The sequence below is a fragment of the Delphinapterus leucas genome, chromosome 15 (assembly GCF_059928025.1).
Source record: "Delphinapterus leucas isolate spDelLeu-1000000601 "Yukka" chromosome 15, BTC_Dleu_Yukka2, whole genome shotgun sequence".
Classification (NCBI taxonomy): domain Eukaryota; kingdom Metazoa; phylum Chordata; class Mammalia; order Artiodactyla; family Monodontidae; genus Delphinapterus; species Delphinapterus leucas.
The window spans coordinates 59647291-59669669 of NC_143143.1; the positions used below are offsets into that span (position 1 = coordinate 59647291).

Below are 22379 nucleotides of genomic sequence, written 5' to 3' on the forward strand. Positions count from 1 at the left end.
TTCCCCTCCTACATTCCTTCCTTTTCTTTCTTTTACTTTATTTTTTCTTCTTTCTTTTTATTTTTTAAAAAATTATGGTAAAATATACATAATATAAAATTTACCATCTTAACCATTTTTAAGTGTGCACTTCAGTGGCATTAGGTACATTCCTATTGTTGTGCTATCTTCACCATCATCCATTTCCAGAACTCTTTTCATCTTGCAAAACTGAAACTCCGTGTTCATTAAAAAATAACTTCCCATCCCTCTTCTCCCAGCCACTGGCATCCACCATTCTACTTCTTGTCTTTAAGAATTTCACTACTCTAGATACCTCATACAAGTGGAATTGTATGGCATTTGTCCATGTGGGACTGGCTTATTTCTTTAGCATCATGCCTTCAAGGCTTCATCCATTTGTAGCATGTGTTAGAATTTCCTTCCTTTTTAAGGTTGAATAATATTCCGTTGTATGTATATACCGCGTTTTGTTTATCCATTCATCTCTTGATGGACACTTGGGTGGCTTCCATGTTTTTTTAGCTATTGTGAATAATGCTGCTATGAACATGGGTGTAATATCTCTTCAAGTCCCTGTTTTCAGTTCTTTTGGATATATATTCAGAAGTGGAATTGCTGGATTATCTGATAATTATATTTTTAATATTATGAAGAACTTCAATACTGTTTTCCGCAGTGGCTGCACCATATAAAAATCCCAGCAACAGTGCACGTGTTCTAATTTCTCCACATCCTTATCAACACTTGTGCTTTTCTTACTTTCTTCTTCCCTCTCCTCCTCCATCCCTTTATTCCTTTCTTCTTTCCTTCCTTCCTGACTTCTTTCCTTCTGTGATAGTAGCCACCCTAATGGTTATGAGGTGGTATCTCATTGTGGTTTTCATTTTCATTTCCATAATGATCAGTGATGTGAGCATATTTTTATGTGCTCATTGGCCATTTGTATACCCTCTTTGGAGAAATGTCTATTCAATCCTTTGCCCATTTTTTTTTTTTTTTTTTTGCTGTCGAGTGTTTAGAGTTGTCTATATATTCTGGATATTAACCTCTTTTCAGATACATGATTTGAAAATATTTCCTCCTATTCTACAGGTTTCCTCTGTTGATAATGTCACAAAAGTTTGATGAGGTCCAATTTGTCTTTCTTTATTTACCTTTGCCTTTGGTATCATATCCAAGAAATCACTGCCAAATTCAATGTCATGAAGCTTTTCTCCTATGTTTCCTGTCAAGAGTTTTATAGTTTTAGGTCTTACATTTAGGTCTTTGATCCACTTTGAATTAATTTTTGTGTATGGTGTAAGGTAAGGGTCCAAATTCATTCTTTTACATGTTGATATCCAGTTTTCCCAACACTGTCGAAAAGATCTCTATTTTTTTCTTGACTAATTTCCTTGGCTAATACTTCCATCACAATGTTGAACAAAATGGCAATGGTGTACAACATTGTATTTTCCTCATCTTAGGGGGAAAGCATTCAATCTTTTACCATTAGATATGATGTTAACCTGTAGAAGACTTTTATCAGGCTAAGTTCACTTCTATCCTTAATTTGTTGAGAACTTTTTATCATGAAGGTGTGTTGGATTTTGTTAAATATTTTTCTGCATCTATTGAGATGATCACGTGGTTTTTGTCCGGTTTTTCTATTGATATGGTATATTACATTAATTAGTTTTCAATGTTAAACCCGTCTTGCATTCCTGTAATAAACCCTTGGTCATGGCATATAATCCTTTTTATGTGTTGTTGGATTCACTTTGCTAGTATTTTTGTTGACAATTTTTGCTTCTATGTTCATAAGGGATATTGATCTCTAGTTTTCTTTTCTTGTGATGTCATTATCTGGTTTTGCTATCAGGATAATACTAACCTCATAGAAAGAATTGGGAAATGTTCCCTCCTAGTTTTTTGGGAGGAGTTTGTGAAGAATTGGTATTAATTCTTCTTTTAATGTTTGGTAGAATTCACCAGTGACATCATATGGGCCTGGTCTTTTCTTTGTGGGAAGTTTTAAATTACTACTCCAATCTCTTTACTTATTATAAATCTCTTCAGATTTTCTAATTCTTCCTGAGGCAGTTTTGGTAATTCTTAGAGGAATTTGTCCATTTTATCTAAAGTTATCTAATATGTTGGTAAATAGTTGTTCATTCTGCCTCCTAATGAACTGTTTTATTCACAACTCTTCTGACACAAAATGTGTGGGAGTTTTCCACACAAACCAACTCTCCAACTCTCTGGTCACCACCTGGCTGTCCTGCATTTGAATTCAATCCAGACTCTAACTACCTGCAGTTAGTGTCAGACTCCACAGATTTAAAGGCTCAGTCCAAGACTGCCCGCAATTTAGACACCAGTCACAAGTATTGGGTGCCCAAGTTACCTACTCTTCTGTTTGACTTGGTTACAAATTGGGGGTTACCATGACTCTGATGGCCCCAGGTTCAGTAATTTGCTAGAGCAGTTCACAGAACAGAAAAACAGTTTAGTTACTATTACCAATTTATATTAAAGGATATAACTTAGGAATAGGCAAATAGAAGAGATAAACAGAAGAAACATAGAGCAAGGTAGAAGGAGGGGGGAGGTAGCATGGAGCTTCCATGCCCTTTTTGGGAGGGTAACCCTCTTAGTTCCTGGATGTGTTCACCAACCTGGTAGCTCTCTGCACCCTGTGTTTAGGGGGTTTTATGACAGTTTAATTATATAGGCATGATTGAGTAAATTATTGGCCATTAGCATTTAACTCAATCTCCTGTCCCTTTCCCATCCCCAGAGGTTCAGTTGAAGTGTAAAGTTCTAATCTTCTAAGCATGGTTTTGGCCTTTTTGGCAACCAGCCCCATCCTGAGCTACCTGGGGACCCCCAGCCACCTGTCATCTCATTTCCATACAAAAGACACTCTTATCACTCCAGAGATTTCAAGGGTTTTTAGGAGCCATGTCCAGGAACTGGGGACAAAGACCAATTAGTTATTTTTTTACCACACCCCTTATAATTTTTTTGTAAGTTTGGTAGTGATGTCCTCTCTGACCTTAGTAATATGAGTCTTCTCTCTGTCTAGCTAAAGATTTGTCAGTTTTGTTAATCTTTAAAAAAAATCAACTTTTGGTTTTATTGATTTTCTTCATTGTTTTTTATTTATTTCTCCTCTAATCTTTCTTATTTCCTCTTTCTGCTTTCTTTGGGTTTTATTTGCTCTACTTTTTCTAGTTTCTACTTTTTCTAGTTTCTTAAGGTGGAAGGTTAGGTTATTTACTTGAGATCGCTCTTCATTAATATAGGTATTTACAGCTATAAAGTTCCCTCTAGGTACTGCTTTATCTCGCCTCATAAATTTTGGCATGTTGTGTTTTCATTTACTTTCATCTCAAAATATTTTCTAATTTCACTTGTGATTTCTTCTTTGACCCACTGATTATTTAGGTGTATGTATTGCTTCATTTCCACATATTTGTGCATTCCCCAAATTCCTTTCTGATTTTGATTTCTAATCTTATTCCATTGTGATCAGAGAATATACTTTGTATGATTTCAATCCTTTAAAATTTCTGAGGTTTGTTTTATGGATGAGCATATGGTCAATTCTGGATTATGTTCTATTTGGACTTGCCAGGAATGTGTATTCTGCTGCTACTGGGTGGGCCTTCTATAGATATATGTTAGTGATCACCTGATTTTAATGACAAATGTTCACTTCCTCCCAATCTGTTCCTAAAATCCTTCTCTGCTTTATTTTCCCCCAGAATACTTATCACCATCTGAGATACTATTTATTTTACTTTTTCTTAACTTCCAACTGCCCCACTAGAATGTTAGCCCCTTTAAGGCAAGGGTCATACATGTTTTGTTCTCTGGGTACCTGGCACACAGCAGATGTTCAATAAATATATATCAATACAGAGAAATGTGAAAATGTGTCTCATGTATCTCATAACATAAGCCAGTCTTACAATCAATAAAGCAAGGTCTTCCGACATATGGATCAAAGTCCTTAGGCATTCAAAGCCCATTATGTGCTATCAGCCTGCATTCATTCACTCATACAAATCCATACTGAGCATCACTATGTGGTAGATGCTGAAACAGGAGCTGGAGATACAGCAGAAGACAAAATAGTCAGGTTTCCAGCCATACCAGAACTCACAGTCTAGTTGGTGGGGAAAGAATAAAGATTCAAGCAAATATCAGATTGTGATATGTACTTAGAAGGAAGCCAGTAGGGTCCTGAGACCCCTGGTCAGGCAGACTTGGGGTGAAGTCAGCAGGACCTTCCCAGGCAGAGAAAGCATCCTGTGCAAAGTCCTTTAGGTATAAAGGAGCCTCCAATGACCCTTTCACACTTGCTATTGCCTGAACAAGCTGTGCCTTCCCCCATGCTGTTCCCTTGGCCATTTTGTACTTTGGCAGGCGGACAGCAACACGCTGTGCTGGGACTGTCTGCTTTCCTGTTCATCTTGTCCACTCTCCTACCTGACACTTGGGGGACCCGCTAAATGCAAGAAGGAAGGGCACAGCAGAAAAGTGTAGAAAGAGACAGACAGCAGAGTAACAGAGAGGGAGAGAGAGGGTGGAAGGGTAGTTCCCTGGGGTCTGGTCACTGGGTCTCTGTGGATCAGCCTCTGAGCTCCAGCCCCACAGCCACTGGATGTGCTGGCTGGCCAGGCCCTGATCAACAGGTGCATGGTCTTCCCCGCTCACAGGCTGTAGTGGGCAGAATAGTGTCCCCCTAAATGGTATGTCCAAGTCCTAACCCCTGGTACCTGTGAAAATATAACCTTATTTGGAAATAGGGCCTTTGCAGATTAATTAAGTATCCTGGGATAAGATCACCCTGGATTTACGGTGGGACCTAAAGTCAATGATTGATGTCATTGTAAGAGAAAGGAAATGGAGATTTGAGACACATAGGAGGAAAGAAGGCCATGTGGAGGCAGAAATTGGAGTGATGCAGCCACAAGCCAAAGAATGCAGGGGCCATCATCAGCTGGAAGAATCAAGGAAAGATTCTCCCCTAGAGCCTTTGGAGGGAGTATGGCCCTGCTAAACCTTGATTTTGAATTTCTGGCCTCTAGAACTATGAGAGAATAACTTTCTGATGGTTTAAGCTGCTACATTTGTGGTAATTTGTTATGGAAGCCCTAAGAAGCTAACAGGCAGGGCCAGAGGCAGATGGCTGAACTGCCAACCTGGCTCCCCTGCAAACCCCTGGCACCAGCCTCTGACTAAGATCTTGCCTCTGTGTTTAGTGCCTCTGCCTGAAGGTTAGTGGGGGAAGCTGCCTTCCTCCACTCTACTCTGAAGCCTGTTGCAGAAAGCCCACCTGAATCTGAGGACGGCCAGTGCGTTTTTTGTACACAGTTTCCTTTGCTTGGAAGGCTGGTTCCTCTTTGCTCAGCATCCAGGCTGACTCAGTGGTAGGGGCAAAGCACATTGTCCCCAAGGACTCTGAATCTGCTCTATCATGTGTCCTCCTTCAGTGGATGGAGCAAGCAGACAGGCCCTGGCATTTCATCCACAGAATGGGATGCCCATGGCTTGGATGAACAGCACTGCTTACAGTGAACCTGGAATCAAGATGCATAGGGTCCTCTCCTGGAATGCCTTCCCAACCCTTCATCTCCTGGCTAAATCTACTCCCTTCAGGATCCCTTCCCATGGATGTTCTTCTTGCCCTCTCCGCCCTGGCTGGTTATCAATCTGTCCTCTGGGCTTCCTCAGCCTTCTGGCCTCCCCAACACAGTACAGCTGATCACCCTGTACCGTCCTGATGCTGTCCGCTCACCAGATGGTGAATCCTCTGGGCACTTCTCTTTCTCCCCTGCCTCTAAATCATGCCTGACACTTAGGGGTGCTTTATTTCTTGAGCACATAAAAGAACCTGGCGCGATACATGGCACATTGTGGGCACTCATGGAAGAGAGGAGCAGTCTAGCAGAGTGGAGAGGCAGAGGCTCTGAGATTACACAGAGGCTCTGGTTAGCATTCCAGCTCTTCTAGGTTTTGGAAACCTGGGGAAGTTACTTAACCTTCCTATGCTTCAACTTGCTTATGTAAGACGGGGTTTTTATGAATATTAAATGAAATAATGTGCAGACATTGCTTATCACCATGCTTAACAATATTTAGATGCTATTATTATTATTAACCTAGATGTAAAATCACTTGCCCCACAGTGGGCAATCAACAGTAGATAATATTATAATTAGATAGCGCAGCCACGCGTAAAGGAATAGCATGGGCTCCGGAGCCAGACTCGCTACTCACTGGCTGTGTCCCTTCACTGAATCTACTTCCCTCTGTGCACCTCTGCTTTTTCCTCTATCAAATAAATGTTATACCAGCGTCTACCTTACAAGCTTGTGGGAACTGCTTTGTAAGCACTTGTTAAATAATAGAATTAAATAACATGTGAACATGGCCAGCCCACAGTGGGACTCAGCAGTGGTGACTACTGTTATTGGCACCTTGTAACAGGATGTTGATTTCTCATGTGGCCATGGCTAAAGCTTAGGATAAGAGACCCCAAAGACCCCGTATTCTAAGTTTTAGAAACTCCCAGCAGATGGGACCAGGCATCAACCTGAAGGACTTATGAGAGAAGTTGTAGTTTGGAAGAGACCTTACCACCTACCACCCCTCACTGCCCACCCTGAGACAGTGAAGAAGAGAAGGTCATCAACATCAAGGGCCATGTTCCTAGAGAAGGAACTGGGGGAGTGTGTGTGTGTGTGTGTGTGTGTGTGTGTGTTTTGGGGGGTGTTTAAAAGAATCAATGTTAAAGTTTAGGGGTGCCTGCAGGAAGGAGCTGACCGGTAAAGACTGGCAGAGTGCCTACAGGAAGGGGAAGCTGGCATTTCATCCTTGTGGGAGGTCTGCTTATTGAGCCATGTGTTCCCTGAGCACAGAGGACAGAACTGAAGGGAGATGGCAGGTGGGTAACAGCCCATCAAGAACTCTCCCCACCAGCTTTGGAGGTGGTCACGGCATCTAGATGAGTGTGGGGGCCACAGCCTTGCAAACCCCCTCCAGAATCTGGGGACAAAAACTTCCATGCATCAGAGGGAAGCTGTGTGACTGCCAGTGGGGTGGGAGGGGCTCCACTGCAAGAGAGGGCAATGTCTCAAGAAATCAGCAGTGCCTGGGGACAGCACAGGAGTGAGTCCCAAGGCAGCAGGCTGTAACGGAGCCACCACCTGTCCTCCCTGAGCTACGGAGTAACTAGGGTAGCAGCACCCGCCTGCCTTAGGGCACTGAATCCTCGCTCCCTGAAGTCAAAGGCATTTCCACTCTTCTGTCCTCCTCCTTCTTGGCCTAACACACCAGAAGACTTAGACCGGTGTTCTCAACATTGGCTGCACGTTGGAATTGCCTGGGGAGCTTTCATAAGTCCTGATGGCTGGGCCACACCCTCTAGAGACTGCAATTCACTTAGGGTGCAGTCAGGGCTGCTGTGGTAGATTAAAATGGCCATAATACTTTCTTTGCAACTCTTCCTATTAAGATGCAGAGTGTACTTCCTGCCCCTTCAGTCTGGGGTGGTGTTTGTTGCTTGACCAACAGAATGTGGCAAAGATGACATAGTAAGTTCTGAGTGAGGCCTTGAGAGACCTTGCAGCTTTCATTCTGACCTGCTGAGCACATTGCTGCCATGTGGACAAGCCGGGGCTAGCGACTGGAGCATGAGAGGCTCCAGTAGCCAGCCCAGCAGTCCCATCTGAGGCCCCAGATAAATTTGAGATCCCAGCAGACACCACGTGCGAACCATTGCAGCTGAGCACAGCCCACATAGCTGACCCACAGAATCCTGAGCAAAAAGTAATTGTTGTTCAATCTGTGACCCAGGTGACTCCAGTGCATTGCAAACCACCACCCTAGAGGGTAAACTGCAGGGGCTGGAGGAAGCCAGGGCTGGTGCCCCTCGATTACAGCAAACTTCTGGGGTCACCGCTCCAGTTCGTGCTCAGAGGACGGGAGGAGGCTAGCTCTGATTCAAGTTTGAACTTGAAGTCTTGATTACCCAAATAACATTCCTTTAACAAGCAGGAGCAGCTGAAAGTGTGTGATCAGATCACAGCACTGCTAAGGGACCTGTTATTTAGGGGGAGGGGAAAAGGGTGACTTTTTATAGCTAGAGGCAGTGACCAGAAAAAATACATGTTTTGTTTTTGTACCCCCAACAAGTACAGGCTCTTCAGTAAACCAGTGACCATTACTTAGTGATCATGGCTTAGGCCTTGGCAGATGATAAGCAGGAGCTGCTATATTATTATTATTTTGCATGGGGCCTATTGCTGTGTATCCTAGGTGTTCAATAAATAATACCTGCTACTAACATCACTATTATTAGTAATTATTGTTATCACATGTGAGCATACCTGATACAGTACCTGGAACATATATGTTAAAGGAAATGTAGCTATTGATATTGTTAGATGTGGGAAATATACTTGCAAACAGAGGAAGCTGTTAATATAAGCTAAAAGCACTTGGCTCAATCTCAGAGACAGTACTGAAGGAGGCTATCACCACCATATCACATGGGAAAGGGCCTGGCCCCGGGGCGGCCCGTGTTGTCCCTCTGCAGCAGCCGGGTCACTGGGGAGGCTGATGGAGGCCACTAGACGCCCTTAACTTCCAGATACTTGTAGAGGCTGGTGATGTCCACGCAGGAGTCGCTGCCCACTGCCTTGGTCCTGAGGCACCTCCTGATCTTCTTAGTACTTAGTGTCTGAGGACACACGCTCCCGGCTTCATCCTCATTCCAGAGCCAGGTGATGTAGTCCACGTTGACCTCCACAAACACAGAAGGACTGTCGTGGGCCAAGTGCGCATCACGCTTGTGGAAGGCGGTGACCGAGGCCGGGCTGCACCGGAACACACCTGTGCAGGAGGGGTGGGCGTGAGTAGCTCCAGGGGAGGAAAAGCGGGGGTCTAGGACCTGCCCCCCTAAGCCTGTACTTTCACTCTCCTCCCTGGGGGTGGCATCCAGAACCTGCCAACCATTGTAAGCGGGGCCCAGGTCCTGCCGGACAAACCAGCTCTCATTCCAGACATGGAAATTCCTGCCACAGAGAGAGGATGGGGCAGGGTGGCCTCCAGTGAGCAGAGAGGAGCCCTCGAAGAGGGAAAGTTCCTGTTGCCAGCTAGGCCCTGGGCCCTGCTCTGTGGCTGAATTTTTTGAACCATTCATGAACTGTAATGATAGAGCACCTAGCATTCATATACGTACAGGCAGACCTTTTTAAATTGCACTTCACTTATTGCACTTTATAGATATTGCGTTTTTTACAAATTGAGAGTTTATGGCAACCCTTCCTTAAGTAAGTCTATCTGCCCTGTTTTCCCAATAGCACTTGCTCACTTCATGTCTCTCTGTGTCACATTTTGGTAACTCTTGCAATATTTCAAATGTTTTCATTATTATTGTATTTGTTATAGTGATCTGTGATGAGTGATCTTTGATGTTACTAGTACAACATGCTGAAGGCTCAAATGATAGTTAGCATTTAGCAATGAAGTATTTAAAAATTAAGGTGTGTAGATTGTTTTTTAGACATAATGCTATAGCACACTTAATAGACTATAGTATAATGTAAACATAACTTTTATATGCTCTTTTGGATTAAAAAATTCATGTGACTCACTTTACTGTGAAAATTGCTTTATTGAAGTGGTCTGGAACTGAACTGGCACTATCTCCGAAGCCTGCCTGTATGTATAAATATACGTGTGTATATCTATATCTATATATCTATATCTATATATCTAGAACCTGTTGTTCAAGGTCCAGAAGTACAACAGCAAATAAGACGGAAGATCCTTGTTCTCGTGCAGCTTACATTCTAACAAAGGAGACAGATAGGGAGACAGGCAAAAGTAAGTAAGCAGATAAATAAAACAATAAAGTAACAATAAATAAACAAATAAATAAAACAATAAAGTAATAATAAATGCTGTGAAGAAAGAGAGGAGCTTGAGTTAGGGAATAACTGCTGGAGACCTACTCTAGGTAAATGACATCTAACATGAGACTTAAAGTGGAAAGAATTAGCCATAGGAAGAGTGAAGGGAACAGTGTTTCAGACAGAAGGAACAGCATGTGCAAAGGCTCTTGAGACAAGAGAAAACTTAGTGTGTTCAAGGAACAGAAAGTATATCTCTGGGCTACGGCAAGCACGGGGGTAGGTAGGTTTCATATTATGCAGAGTTCTGTAGGCCTTCGTTTAGGCTTTAAGTCTCTTATGTTAAAGATGAGAATATGAGATTAGGAAAAGTGACATCATTTGCACAAGGTCACACAGTAAGGAAGCAGCAGAGAGAAATGCTTCTTGGCCTGGGTTGGTGTCTTTACTCTGGCCTCCAAACTCTTCTTTGGGAAAACATTGTGAAAAGCATTTGGGGGTGAAAGGGAGAACATGGATAACCTGTATGGCAACAGAGATCCCCAAAACAAAAAGAAGGGTCTGTCTGTTCTGCATAAAGAAAGAATGCAATTTTTTTTGGAGCTCCTGTATCCACAAGGCTTCCATGAATAACCTTGTCCGAATGTCTACTTATACATGTGCAAGTTGCCAAGAAAAGCCGACTTTCTAAAGAGCAGGGGAATAGTGAAGAGCACATAGTACAGAAGGAAACACAGCCAGCCTCAGCAGCCCTCTTCTTAAAAATGTCCTTCAGCCACGCCCAGGGGAATGTGCCCAGGACTCCTTCCTCCCAAGCTGGTGTCCAGCCTCAGACCATCTCTCTGCCTCTCTTCTCCCCTTTCCTTCTCCTCTTTTTGGTTTTCCAAAAGCCTTGTTTGTAAAGGCAAATATTTGGTCCAGCCATGTGAGGTGGTTAGATAAACAATGGTTTTGCTGTACAATTGAAAGGCACGACAGGTTTGTAACTTCTCGTCCACTCACTAGCTGTGGAGCCTTAGACAAGTTACTTAACCTCCCTGTGCCTTGGTTTCCTCATCTGCAAAATAGAGATAACAATAAGCTTGCTTACAAGGTTGTTTGGAGGAATGAATTAGTGCACAGGTACACCTTGGAGATACTGTGGATTAGGTTCCAGACCACTACATGTGGATAAAATGTGGATACAGCAATAAAGCAAGTCACACAAACTTTTTTGGTTTCCCAGTGCATATAAAAGTTATGCTTACAGTATGCTGTAATCTATTAAGTGTGCAATAGCATTACGTCTAATAAAACAATGTACATACTTTAATGAAGCTGTTGGAAAAATGATGCCAATAGACTTGCTTGCCACAAGATTGCCACAAACCTTCAATTTGTGAAAAAATGCAATGTCTGGGGCTTCCCTGGTGGCGCAGTGGTTGAGAGTCCGCCTGCCGATGCAGGGGACGCGGGTTTGTGCCCCGGTCTGGGAGGATCTCACGTGCCGTGGAACGGCTGGGCCCGTGAGCCATGGCCGCTGAGCCTGCGCGTCTGGAGCCTGTGCTCCGCAACGGGAGAGGGCACAACAGTGAGAGGCCCGTGTACCGCAAAAAAAAAAAAAAAAAGAAAGAAAAAAATGCAATGTCTGTGAAACACAATAAAAAGAAGAGTAATAAAATGAGGTCAGCCTGCATGTGCAGCACAACTGGGTCTGGCATAGGCGAGGTGCTCACTGGGCACGGTGTTACTACTTTTTAAACACTATAAAAAATAAGGGGACTTCCCTGGTGATGCATTGATTAAGAATCCACCTGCCAATGCAGGGGACACAGGTTCGAGCCCTGGTGGAGGAAGATCCCATACGCCGCGGAGCAGCTAAGCCCGCGAGCCACAACTACTGAGCCCGTGCGCCACAACTACTGAAGCCCGCGCGTCTACAGCCCGTGCTCTGCAAAAAGAGAAGCCACCTCAATGAGAAGCCCGCGCACCGCAACGGAGTAGCCCCTGCTCGCCGCAACTAGAGAAAGCCTGCGCGCAGCAACGAAGACCCAACGCAGCCAAAAATAAAATAAATAAATAATTAATTAATTAATTTAGAAAAAAGAAGAAAGGAAACCTTGTATGTACCAATATGGAATTGTTTCATGTAGAGCAAAATGAACAGTTTACATTATGCTGCTGATATTAAGTGAGGGGAAGTGGGGGTGTGTGGGGATTGTGCATATGTGTGCCCCTGTAGCTGCAGGGCTTCTCTCTGGTGTTGTGTCCAGAAGGAGGAGGGGGAGGCTGGCAATGGAGAGAGGGAGACTTACACTGTAGCCCATTCTGTACCTTTTGAATGTTAAAGCACATGAATGTATCTCCTACTTTAAAAAATCAAATCAAAATGCATTTTGTAAAGCTTTGTGCAAAGAGTTTTGCTTGAGCTGAGAAAGGAGCTTGTTTCCCACCTGAGACACAGCTCAGTGCACAGGCAGCTGACAGACAGCAGGAGTGGGATACAGAGGTGACTCTGCAGGGGCGGGACTTGGCCCCACCTGCAAGTCACAGGTGTCTAGGGGAGGGCTCATAGCCCTGCAGAGCGGAGAGCCAGGGGTACAAGGCTGTCAAATCCTGACCCCACCTCTTGGCTTCTGAGTCATGTGTCCAAAGACCCCTGTATCTCAGAAGAGGAGTCACCCTGCCAGGGACCACCCCCTCTGCTGGGCACCTGTCACCCCTTCCAGAACTGGCTCAGACTCAGTGGAGCTGAGCTCCATCTGGGAGGGCCTCAGGGCGCCCCTGGGAGCCAGCAGCTGAGGACCCACCACATGCTGTCCTCCATCAAGTCCTCCAGTGTCCACCCGAAGGAGTCCATGTACTTGTCCACACTCAGGTTCCTGCCCGTGTCATGTGCCAAGTTAAATTTGGACACAACCCATGTTGAAATCCCCAAGCACCCAAGGAGTGAAGAGCAGGATGCTTGCAAGACTCCAGGACAGGCCGGGATCCCAGACTCAGGGAGGAGTGGTGTGGCCTCCCCTAGCAGACCGCCTGCCTCAGGTCTGGCCACAGCCCCCTCCCTATCTTTGCCAGGGCCGACTCTCATCTCCACTCTGAGAAACACCTCCATCTCCTGTACATTCTCTCAGGGGACTTCTAGAGTCACCACCACCACCCCCATTTGAATAGATGGGCTCTGAAGCTGGCAGGACCTTGGAAGCCATATAATAACCCTATAATAGCCATAATAGCCTGTAGGGACTGAGGACCCAGGACCACAAGACTCACTCAAGGGCACTCAGTGGGCTTGAGAGGTGGGACTCCTGTAAAATAAAAGACCAAAAGTCACATAAATGAGGGATCTGGTTTCTCTCTTCATTACCCAGACTTCTATTTCCCCATCACTAATAAAGAAAGATTTTTTTGTTGGGGGAGGAATGCCTATGCAAATATATGGAAACAAATGCAAACTGAGCTGACTAGGGGTTGGGGAACTTCTTTCCCAGGGTACCTGTACACATGACCCCAGCAAAGACCCAGCACTGGCCGTATCTGACTGGCTTGAACCTGCCCTTGAACGACTTGTGCAGAATGGCCACGCTGCCACGCCAGTGCAGTGGGCTGGTGCCGCCACCGTACTTGCCCTGCCACTAGCCTTGTATCACGCCCTGGTCATTGTTGCTGTTCACCTGGGCAGAGGAGGCCAAAAGTCCACCACCAGGCAGGGCTTCCCTCTTCAGGAACATTGCCATCGTAAAATCATCTCCAACTTTGGGCCACCCATTTATTTGGGGCCACCCATTGTTTTTAAATTGTCTGAAAATTGGGGCCATCTGCTGTTTTAAAATACCTACTTTTTGGTACCATTTATCATTTTCAGTTACCTTCCGTTGGGATGCTCTATTGCTGAAAATCATATTCAGTTTTAGAGCATTTCCTGTTTTAAGTAATCTGTTTTTTGGGACTGTTGGTGGTAATGTTAGTTATAGAGATGCTTAACATTCATTAAAAGTTTACCGTGTGCCAGACACTATTCTAAGGGCTTAGCACACATTATATTAATCTATATTAATCTATATTAGTCTATATTAGTCTATGATGTAGGTTCTACTATTTCCTTTTTTTTTCAGATGAGGAAACTGAGATTCATAGAGGTTAGGGCACTTGCTCAAATCGCACAGCAAGTTAGCAAAAGGGGTTCAGGAGTTCAGGACTTTGACTTGGGAGCCTGTACCGCTATCCTACAGGGTTGTACCACTCTACTGTTCGGGACTGGTCACTGCTTTTGATTCTCTGTGCTCCAGCATGTCTCTGAAGTCTTGAGGATTTGAGAGTACCAAATATGAGAAAAACAGCTTTGCCCATTTTTGGAATCACAGTTACCCACCCACTGATCTTAACACCTACTTGCTATAGAGAGAGCTAGTAGGCCCTCTGGCTACCTTCTGAGGAGGAAGCACTGGCATGTAATAGATTAAAGATGGTAATCCTCTCACAGCGAGGTGGTTCTGTGTACCCTCTCCCTGAATCTGGGTTGGCCTGTGACTGCTTTGATTAATGACCATGGTGGAAGTGATGTTGTGCCTGTTTCCAGGCCCAGGCTTTATGAGACTGGCAGCTTCCACTTAATTTTAGAATAATTGCTTGGGGAGAAGCCAGCTGCCTTATCTGATTACCCTGAGACTGCCATGCTTTGAGGAAGCCCAACCTAGCCATGTGGAAAGGCTGCATGGAGACACAGAGCGATGACTGGCCAGACCCAGCTCTTCCAACCATCCCAGCCCAGGGGCCAGACATGACAGTGAGCAAGCCACCTGGGCATTCCAGTTCCAGCAGACACAGCATGGAAGAGAACCAAGGAAACATTGACTGTTGGAACAAATGCCCTAGATATATGGTCCCGTCAAACCATCCCAGACATCTGCAGCCATTCAGACACACCCAGCTGAAGCAGCTTGGAACAGAGGTGTTCTGTCCTCACGTTGCCCTGACCAAGTCCCTGATTTGCAAATTTGTCAACATAGTAAATGGCTGTTTTATACCACTGAGTTTTGGGGTGATTTGTTATGCAGCAATAGAGAATTAAAACAAGAGGTGATGGGAAAAATCTTAGGGTGTGGCCCTGGAGTTGGCCCGGGGACCCACGAGGGAGTGTGCATGCAGGGATAGCTGGGCTCCTTACCATGGCGCTGATGGCTCCAGTGACGTGGATGGGGTTGTAGCGGTGGGACGCTTTGGTGGTGGCTGGGTCATCTTGGTGACTAGGGCTTCGGTCCAGGATGCAGAAGCAGATGTTCAGGATGTCCTCCTCAAACTGTCCCCAGAGAGGCTGTTCTTAGAGGCCAGAGCCACACCTACACTTCAGACCCTCTCACAACCCTTCCCTAGTCAGTCACTGTATTGTGCAGGGAGTTTGCCTACCCCACTGCCCACCCGTCCACCCCCTCCAGGGACACAACAGAGCACACCCAAGTCTCAAAAACCCTCTTTCAAAGAGTCACTGGGAACCAGAAGCTCAGCCTTAATCACCTCCCTCCCCTGTTCAGTAGGCCCATGGCTCCCCACGAACCACAGTAAAGTTCATGATAAACTGGGACTCTGGAGCCACATTGATCCCACTGGTTTACATAATATTTCCAAATGACTTAGTTGACAACATTTAAAAACTGGGGGATTTTCACATACAAATTAAGATTTCTGGTCTTTGAAAATTGGGAAGGTCTGGGAACCCTGGGCTCACTTTCCTATGTGGCAATAAGAAGTGGATGCTGGGCTTACCTGGTGGTGCAGTGATTGACAGTCCACCTGCCGATGCAGGGGACACGGGTTCGTGCCCTGGTCCGGGAAGATCCCACATGCCGCGGAGTGGCTGGGCCTGTGAGCCATGGCCACTGAGCCTGCTCATCCGGAGCCTGTGCTCCGCAGCGGGAGAGGCCACAGCAGTGAGAGGCCTGCATACAACACACACACACACACAAAAAACAAACAAAAAAAACGAAGTGGATGCTGAGATGGGGTTACCCTTAGATGGACCTTAAACTCTCTGGTATATCATCCCTGCCCAGCCCCTGAGCCCCAGATGCTTTCAACCCCCAGCTCCTCAGTCTGACAGTCAAGGCCCTCGACTTGCCTGGAGCCCGGGCAGACAGCTCCTCTACAGAACCTCCACTGCTCTCTGGCTCCCCTCCTCCACTGCTCTGTCTGCTCTTCCCTCTGCCTGTCCAGATCCTGCCCGACTTTGGGGGCTCCACCCCAATATCATGAAGCCTTCTGCAATCCCTGAAGTGGAGTTTCCTTTCATGACCTTCTGAACTCCCTCTGCTCCCATCTCTACCTTTCCAACCGCCTCCACCCCCTCCCACAACATCTCACCTTGTATTGTAGCTACTTATCTAAGTCAGGGGCTCTCAAAATGTGGTTCCAGGCCAGCGACGGCAGCAGCACCTGGTAACTTGCTAGAAATACAGACTCTCAGGCCCCACCTCAGACCTAGTGAATCAACAACTTGGGGAATTGGGGCCCAGCCACCTGTGTGTTTTAACGAGCCCTCGGTGGCCTTCTGGTGCACACTCAAGATTGAGAGCCCCTGATCTAAGCTATTTATTTGTACCCAATGTAGCACCCCTTCCCAAGGACCCAGCACAACTAGTAGTAGAGACTGGAGAAGTGGACTTGGTCTAAGAGTCAGCCCAGTTTGTCCCTCCTGGGAAGAAGAGGGCAGACAGAATGGCTCCTGCACTGACTTTTCTCATCTCCCCAGCCCCCCTTCTGTCTCTTATGACTCTCAGTCCCCCTTCTGGCCTGGGTCCCTGGAGACCTTCCTGAAGTTCCAGCCTTGGGCTCGGATGTGCTTCTCCACTCCTCGGAAGATGATCCCGCTGTCATTGAGCATGTATGTACTCCTGTCTCTCTTCCTCTGTGGCCAGAAACACATCATCCTCTGAAAGGCAGTGGTCGCGTCTGGCGTGGGCAGGGAGTCTGGCCTCACTGGCCTGGGGAAAGGGCTACACCAGGGCTCAGCTGCAGGATGGCGCCTAGAGGCTGCTGGGGCAGGAGAGGTCAAGAGGGGCTTGCTGGCTCCCAGGCTGCCTCCCGGCCAAGCCCTACTCCACCTGGCCGGTCTTTTCCCAGGCAGGGACCACCCCCAACCCAGCCCCAGATGGAGGGAATTTAGAAGTCCTGATGCTTTCGAGTGACCTGATTTAATGACAATGGAAGGTTCATATTTCTTAAACATTAATAAGAATACTGATCCAGGCTACTGCTTACTGACTTACCCCTTAATAAGAATACTGACCCCAGTACTCCTTAAGATGTGCCTTGCATATTACAAACATTAGTTCTATGGTTTCTCACCATAACACTAAGAGGTAGGCACTGTTATTCCCATATTACAGGTGAGGAAACTGAGACTCAGAGGGAAGCAACTTAGCAAAGCTGGGACTAAACCAAGGCTGTCTGGTGGCTGAAACCTGGCTCTTACCCAATCCTAGGCCTCTCCTTCCATTAGGCCCCCTCCTTTCCCACTGGCCTCCATACACCAGAACCCACTAATACCTGCCCCCCTGTCACGGCAGGTTTGGAACATCTGCTACCAGCTTCCTCTGTCCCATGCCTGTCTCCTCCTGGGCCCACTCTTGCCAAGCTCTTGGCATTCATCTCCCTGTCCCTAACTTGCCTCCCAGGACTTCCTGAAGGACAGCTTCCAGGAAAACCTCAGCCTTGGACTCAGGAGCTCCTATCTGGGCACCATGGGTTGAAAAGCAGAACAAACTCGCCCAGCTTCTGGTTACTGTGTTTGCAGCGAGAGGAAACCTTGGTGCTCAGCTGGTAGCAGCCAATGACAGCATCTGGAGGGTTGGTGAGGCTGATGGTCATGGTGTTCTCCATATGAGCCTCCTTCACTGCCATCCAGGCATTGCTCTCCTCCAGCTCCGATGTCTAGAACACAGCTTTGGTGCAGAGGGCCGCAGAAGCCTGGGGTCCTGGCAGAGAGGAGAGGGAATCAGGAGACCCAGCCATCCACAGGAAGCTCATCTCTGGAGAAAGGGAAAAGCTACAGACCTGGAAGACCAAACTTCAGGCCCTGAGCTGATGGGACACTGCTGTGGGGAAGGGCCTGACCAAGATGCAAGAGGGCCAGCTGTAGAGAGGGGTCCACTTTAGCTGTCCTGACTTCCACCCACTTCCTGGATCAAGGAGGAAGTGAAAGCACTCTTTGAAACCAAAGTGTGCCTTCTGTCTGATCAGCAAAGGAAAGCATGGACTCCAAAAATGCCTGATGAACTTCTATACCCTTCCAGAGCTCTGGATTTCTTGGTGTGCCTAGGATTCCAGAGTTGTCATCTCATCTGTCCCACTGCCTGCTGGCAGCACCTTCCAACCATCCCCAGAAAGCTGTCATCAAAAGCCTCCAGGAGCCTGAACAAAGATGGCGGAGTAGAAAGACGTGCTCTCACTCCCTCTAGCGAGAACACCAGAATCACAACTAGCGGCTGGACGATTATCGACAGGAAGACACTGGAAGTCACCAAAAAAGATACCCCACAACCAAAGACAAATGAGAAGCCATAATTTGACAGTAGGAGGGGCACAATCACAACAAAATCTAATCCCATAACTGCTGGGTGGGTGACTCACAGACTGGAGAACGCTTATACCACAGAAGTCCACCCACTGGAGTGAAAGTTCTGAGCCTCACGTCAGGCTTCCCAACCTGGGGGCCCGGCAACGGGAGGAGGAATTCATAGAGAATCAGGCTTTGAAGGGTAGCAGGATTCGACTGCAGGACTTCGACAGGACTGCGTGAAACAGAGACTCCACTCTTGGAGGGAACACACAAAATAGTGTGTGCATCAGGACCCAGGGGAAGGCCAGTGAACCCAGGGGAGACCGAACCAGACCTACCGTCTAGTGTTGGAAGGTCTCGTGTAGAGGCAGGAGGGTGGCTGTGGCTCACCGTGGGGACAAGGACACTGGCAGCAGAAATTCTGGGAAGTACTCCTTGGCATGAGCCCTCCCAGAGGCTGCCATTAGCCCCATCAAAGAGCCCAGGGAGGCTCCAGTGTTGGGTTGCCTCAGGCCAAACAACCAGCAAGAGGGAACATCAGCAGTCAAGCGGATTAAAGTTTCACTGAGCTCTGCCCACCAGAGCAACAGTCAGCTCCACCCACCACCAGTCCCTCCCATCAGGAGACCTGCACAAGCCTCTTAGGTAGCCTCATCTACCAGACAACAGACAGCAGAAGCAAGAAGAACTACAATCCTGCAGACTGTGGAACAAAAACCACATTCACAGAAAGATAGACAAGATGAAAAGGCAGAGGGCTATGTACCAGATAAAGGAACAAGATAAAACCCCAGAAAAACAACTCAATGAGGTAGAGATAGGCAAACTTCCAGAAAAAGAATTCAGAATAATGATAGTGAAGATGAAACAGGACCTTGGAAAAACAATGGAGGCAAAGATGGAGAAGATGCAATAAATGTTTAACAAAGACCTAGAAGAATTAAAGAACAAACAAACAGAGATGAACAATACAATAACTGAAATGAAAACTACACTAGAAGGAATCAATAGCAGACAAACTGAGGCAGAAGAACGGACAAGTGACCTGGAAGACAGAATGGAGGAATTCACTGCTGCAGAACAGAATAAAGAAAAAAGAATAAAAAGAAATGAAGACAGCCTAAGAGACCTCTTGAAAAGCATTAAATGCAACAACGTTCGCATTATAGGGGTCCCAGAAGGAGAAGGGAGAGAGAAAGGAGGCGAGAAAATATTTGAAGAGATTATAGTCGAAAATTTCACTAACATGGGAAAGGAAATAGCCACTCAAGTCCAGGAAGTGCAGCAAGTCCCAACAGGATAAACCCAAGGAGAAACACGCGGAGACACATAGTAATCAAATTGGCAAAAATTAAAGACAAAGAAAAATTATTGAAAGCAGCAAGGGAAAAATGACAAATAACATACAAGGGAACTCCCATAAGGTTAAGAGCTGAGTTCTCAGCAGAAACTCTACAAGCCAGAAGGGAGTGGCAGTTTTACCTAAAGTGATGAAAGGGAAGAACCTACAACCAAGATTACTCTACCCGGCAAGGATCTCATTCAGATTTGATGGAGAAATCAAAAGCTTTACAGACAAGCAAAAGCTAAGAGAATTCAGCACCACCAAACCAGCTCTACAACAAATGCTAAAGGATCTTCTCTAAGTGGGAAACACAAGAGAAGAAAAGGACCTACAGAAACAAACCCAAAACAATTAAGAAAATTGTCATAGGAACATACATATTGATGGATTAAATGCTCCAACCAAAACACAGTCTTGCTGAATGGACACAAAAACAAGACCCATATATATGCTGTCTACAAGAGACCCACTTCAGATCTAGGGACACATACAGATTGAAAGAGAGGGGATGGAAGAAGATATTCCATGCAAATGGAAATCAAAAGAAAGCTGGAGTAGCAATACTCATATCAGATAAAATAGACGTTAAAATTAAAAATGTTACAAGAAGCAAGGAAGGACACTACATAATGATCAAGGGATCAATCGAAGAAGAAGCTATGACAATTATAAATATATATGCACCCAACATAAGAGCACATCAATACATAAGGCAACTGCTAACAGCTATAAAAGAGGAAATTGACAGTAACCCAATAATAAGGGGGGACATTAACACCTCACTTACACCAATGGACAGATCATCCAAAATAAAAAAGGAAAAAGAAGTTTTAAATGACACAATAGACCAGATAGATTTGATTGATATTTATAGGACATTCCATCCAAAAACAGCAGATTACACTTTCCTCTCAAGTGTGCATGGAACATTCTCCAGGATAGATCACATCTTGGGTCACAAATCAAGCCTCAGTAAATTTAAGAAAATTGAAATCATATCAAGTATCTTTTCTGACCACAACGCTATGAGATTAGAAATAAATTACAGGAAAAAAACCCGTAAAAAACACTAACACACAGAAGCTAAACAATATGTTACTAAATAACCAAGAGATCACTGAAGAAGTCAAAAAGGAAATAAAAAAAGACCTACGGACAAATGACAATGAAAACACGATGATCCAAAACCTATGGGATGCAGCAAAAGCAGTTCTAAGAGGGAACTTTATAGCTATACAAGCTTACCTCAAGAAACAAGAAATATCTCAAATAAACAATCTAACCTTACACCTAAAGGAACTAGAGAAAGAAGAACAAACGAAACCCAAAGTTAGCAGAAGGAAAGAAATCATAAAGATCAGAGCAGAAATAAATGAAATAGAAACAAAGAAAACAACAGCAAAGATCAATAAAACTAAAAGCTGTTTCTTTGAGAAGATAAAGAAAATTGATAAACCATTAGCCAGACTCATCAAGAAAAAGAGGACACAAATCAATAAGATTAGAAATGAAAAAGGAGAAGTTACAACAGACACCACAGAAATACAGAGTATCCTAAGAGAGTACTACAAGTAACTGTATGCCAATAAAATGGACAACCTGGAAGAAATGGACAAATTCTTAGAAAGATATAACCTTCCAAGACTGAACCAGGAAAAAATAGAAAATATGAACAGACAAATCACAAGTAAGGAAATTGAAACTGTGATTTAAAAACTTCCAACAAACAAAAGTCCAGGACCAGATGGCTTCACAGGTGAATTCTATCAAACATTTCGAGAAGAGCTAACACCCAACCTTCTCAAACTCTTCCAAAAAACTGCAGAGGAAGGAATACTCCCAAACTCATTCTATGAGGCCAGCATCACCCTGATACCAAAACCAGAAAAAGATACTACAACAAAAAGAAAATTACAGACCAAAATCACTGATGTATATAGGTGCAAAAACCCTCAACAAAATGCTAGCAAACAGAATCCAACAACCCATTAAAAGGATCATACAGCATGATCAAGTGGGATGTATCCCAGGGAGGCAAGGATTCTTCAATATACGCAAATGAATCAATGTGATACACCATATTAACAAATTGAAGAATAAAAACCATATGATCATCTCAATAGAAGCAGAAAAAGCTTTTGACAAATTTCAACACCGATTTATGATAAAAACTCTCCAGAAAGTGGGCATAGAGGGAACCTACCTCAACATAATAAAGGGCATATATGACAAACCCACAGCAAACATCGTTCTCAATGGTGAAAAACTGAAAGCATTTCCTCTAAGATCAGGAAAAAGGCAAGGATGTCCACTCTCACCACTATTTTTCAACATAGCTTTGGAAGTCCTAGCCACAGCAATCAGAGAAGAAAAAGAAATAAAAGGAATACAAATTGGAAAAGAAGAAGTAAAACTGTCACTCTTTGCAGATGACATGATACTATACATAGACAATCCTAAAGATCCCACCAGAAAACTAGTAGAGCTAATCAATGAATTTGGTAAAGTTGCAGGGTACAAAATTAATGCACAGAAATCTCTTGCATTCCTATACACTAATGATGAAATATATATATTTTTAAACATCTTT

At 44.9% G+C, this 22379-nt stretch overlaps 1 protein-coding gene across 1 annotated transcript in view; it reads right to left on the reverse strand.

The window, feature by feature from the left end:
* Window positions 1-17827, reverse strand: part of TGM6 (transglutaminase 6) — a 38130-nt gene extending 20303 nt beyond the window's left edge. Inside the window, 8 exon segments of the mRNA XM_022592737.3 lie at window positions 8649-8889; window positions 8968-9071; window positions 12701-12863; window positions 13387-13564; window positions 15058-15189; window positions 16693-16764; window positions 16766-16813; window positions 17604-17827. Of these exon segments, the coding sequence (XP_022448445.3) occupies window positions 8649-8889; window positions 8968-9071; window positions 12701-12863; window positions 13387-13564; window positions 15058-15189; window positions 16693-16764; window positions 16766-16813; window positions 17604-17786 (1121 nt within the window). The 5' untranslated portion in view covers window positions 17787-17827.
* Between the last annotated feature and the right edge of the window lie 4552 nt (window positions 17828-22379).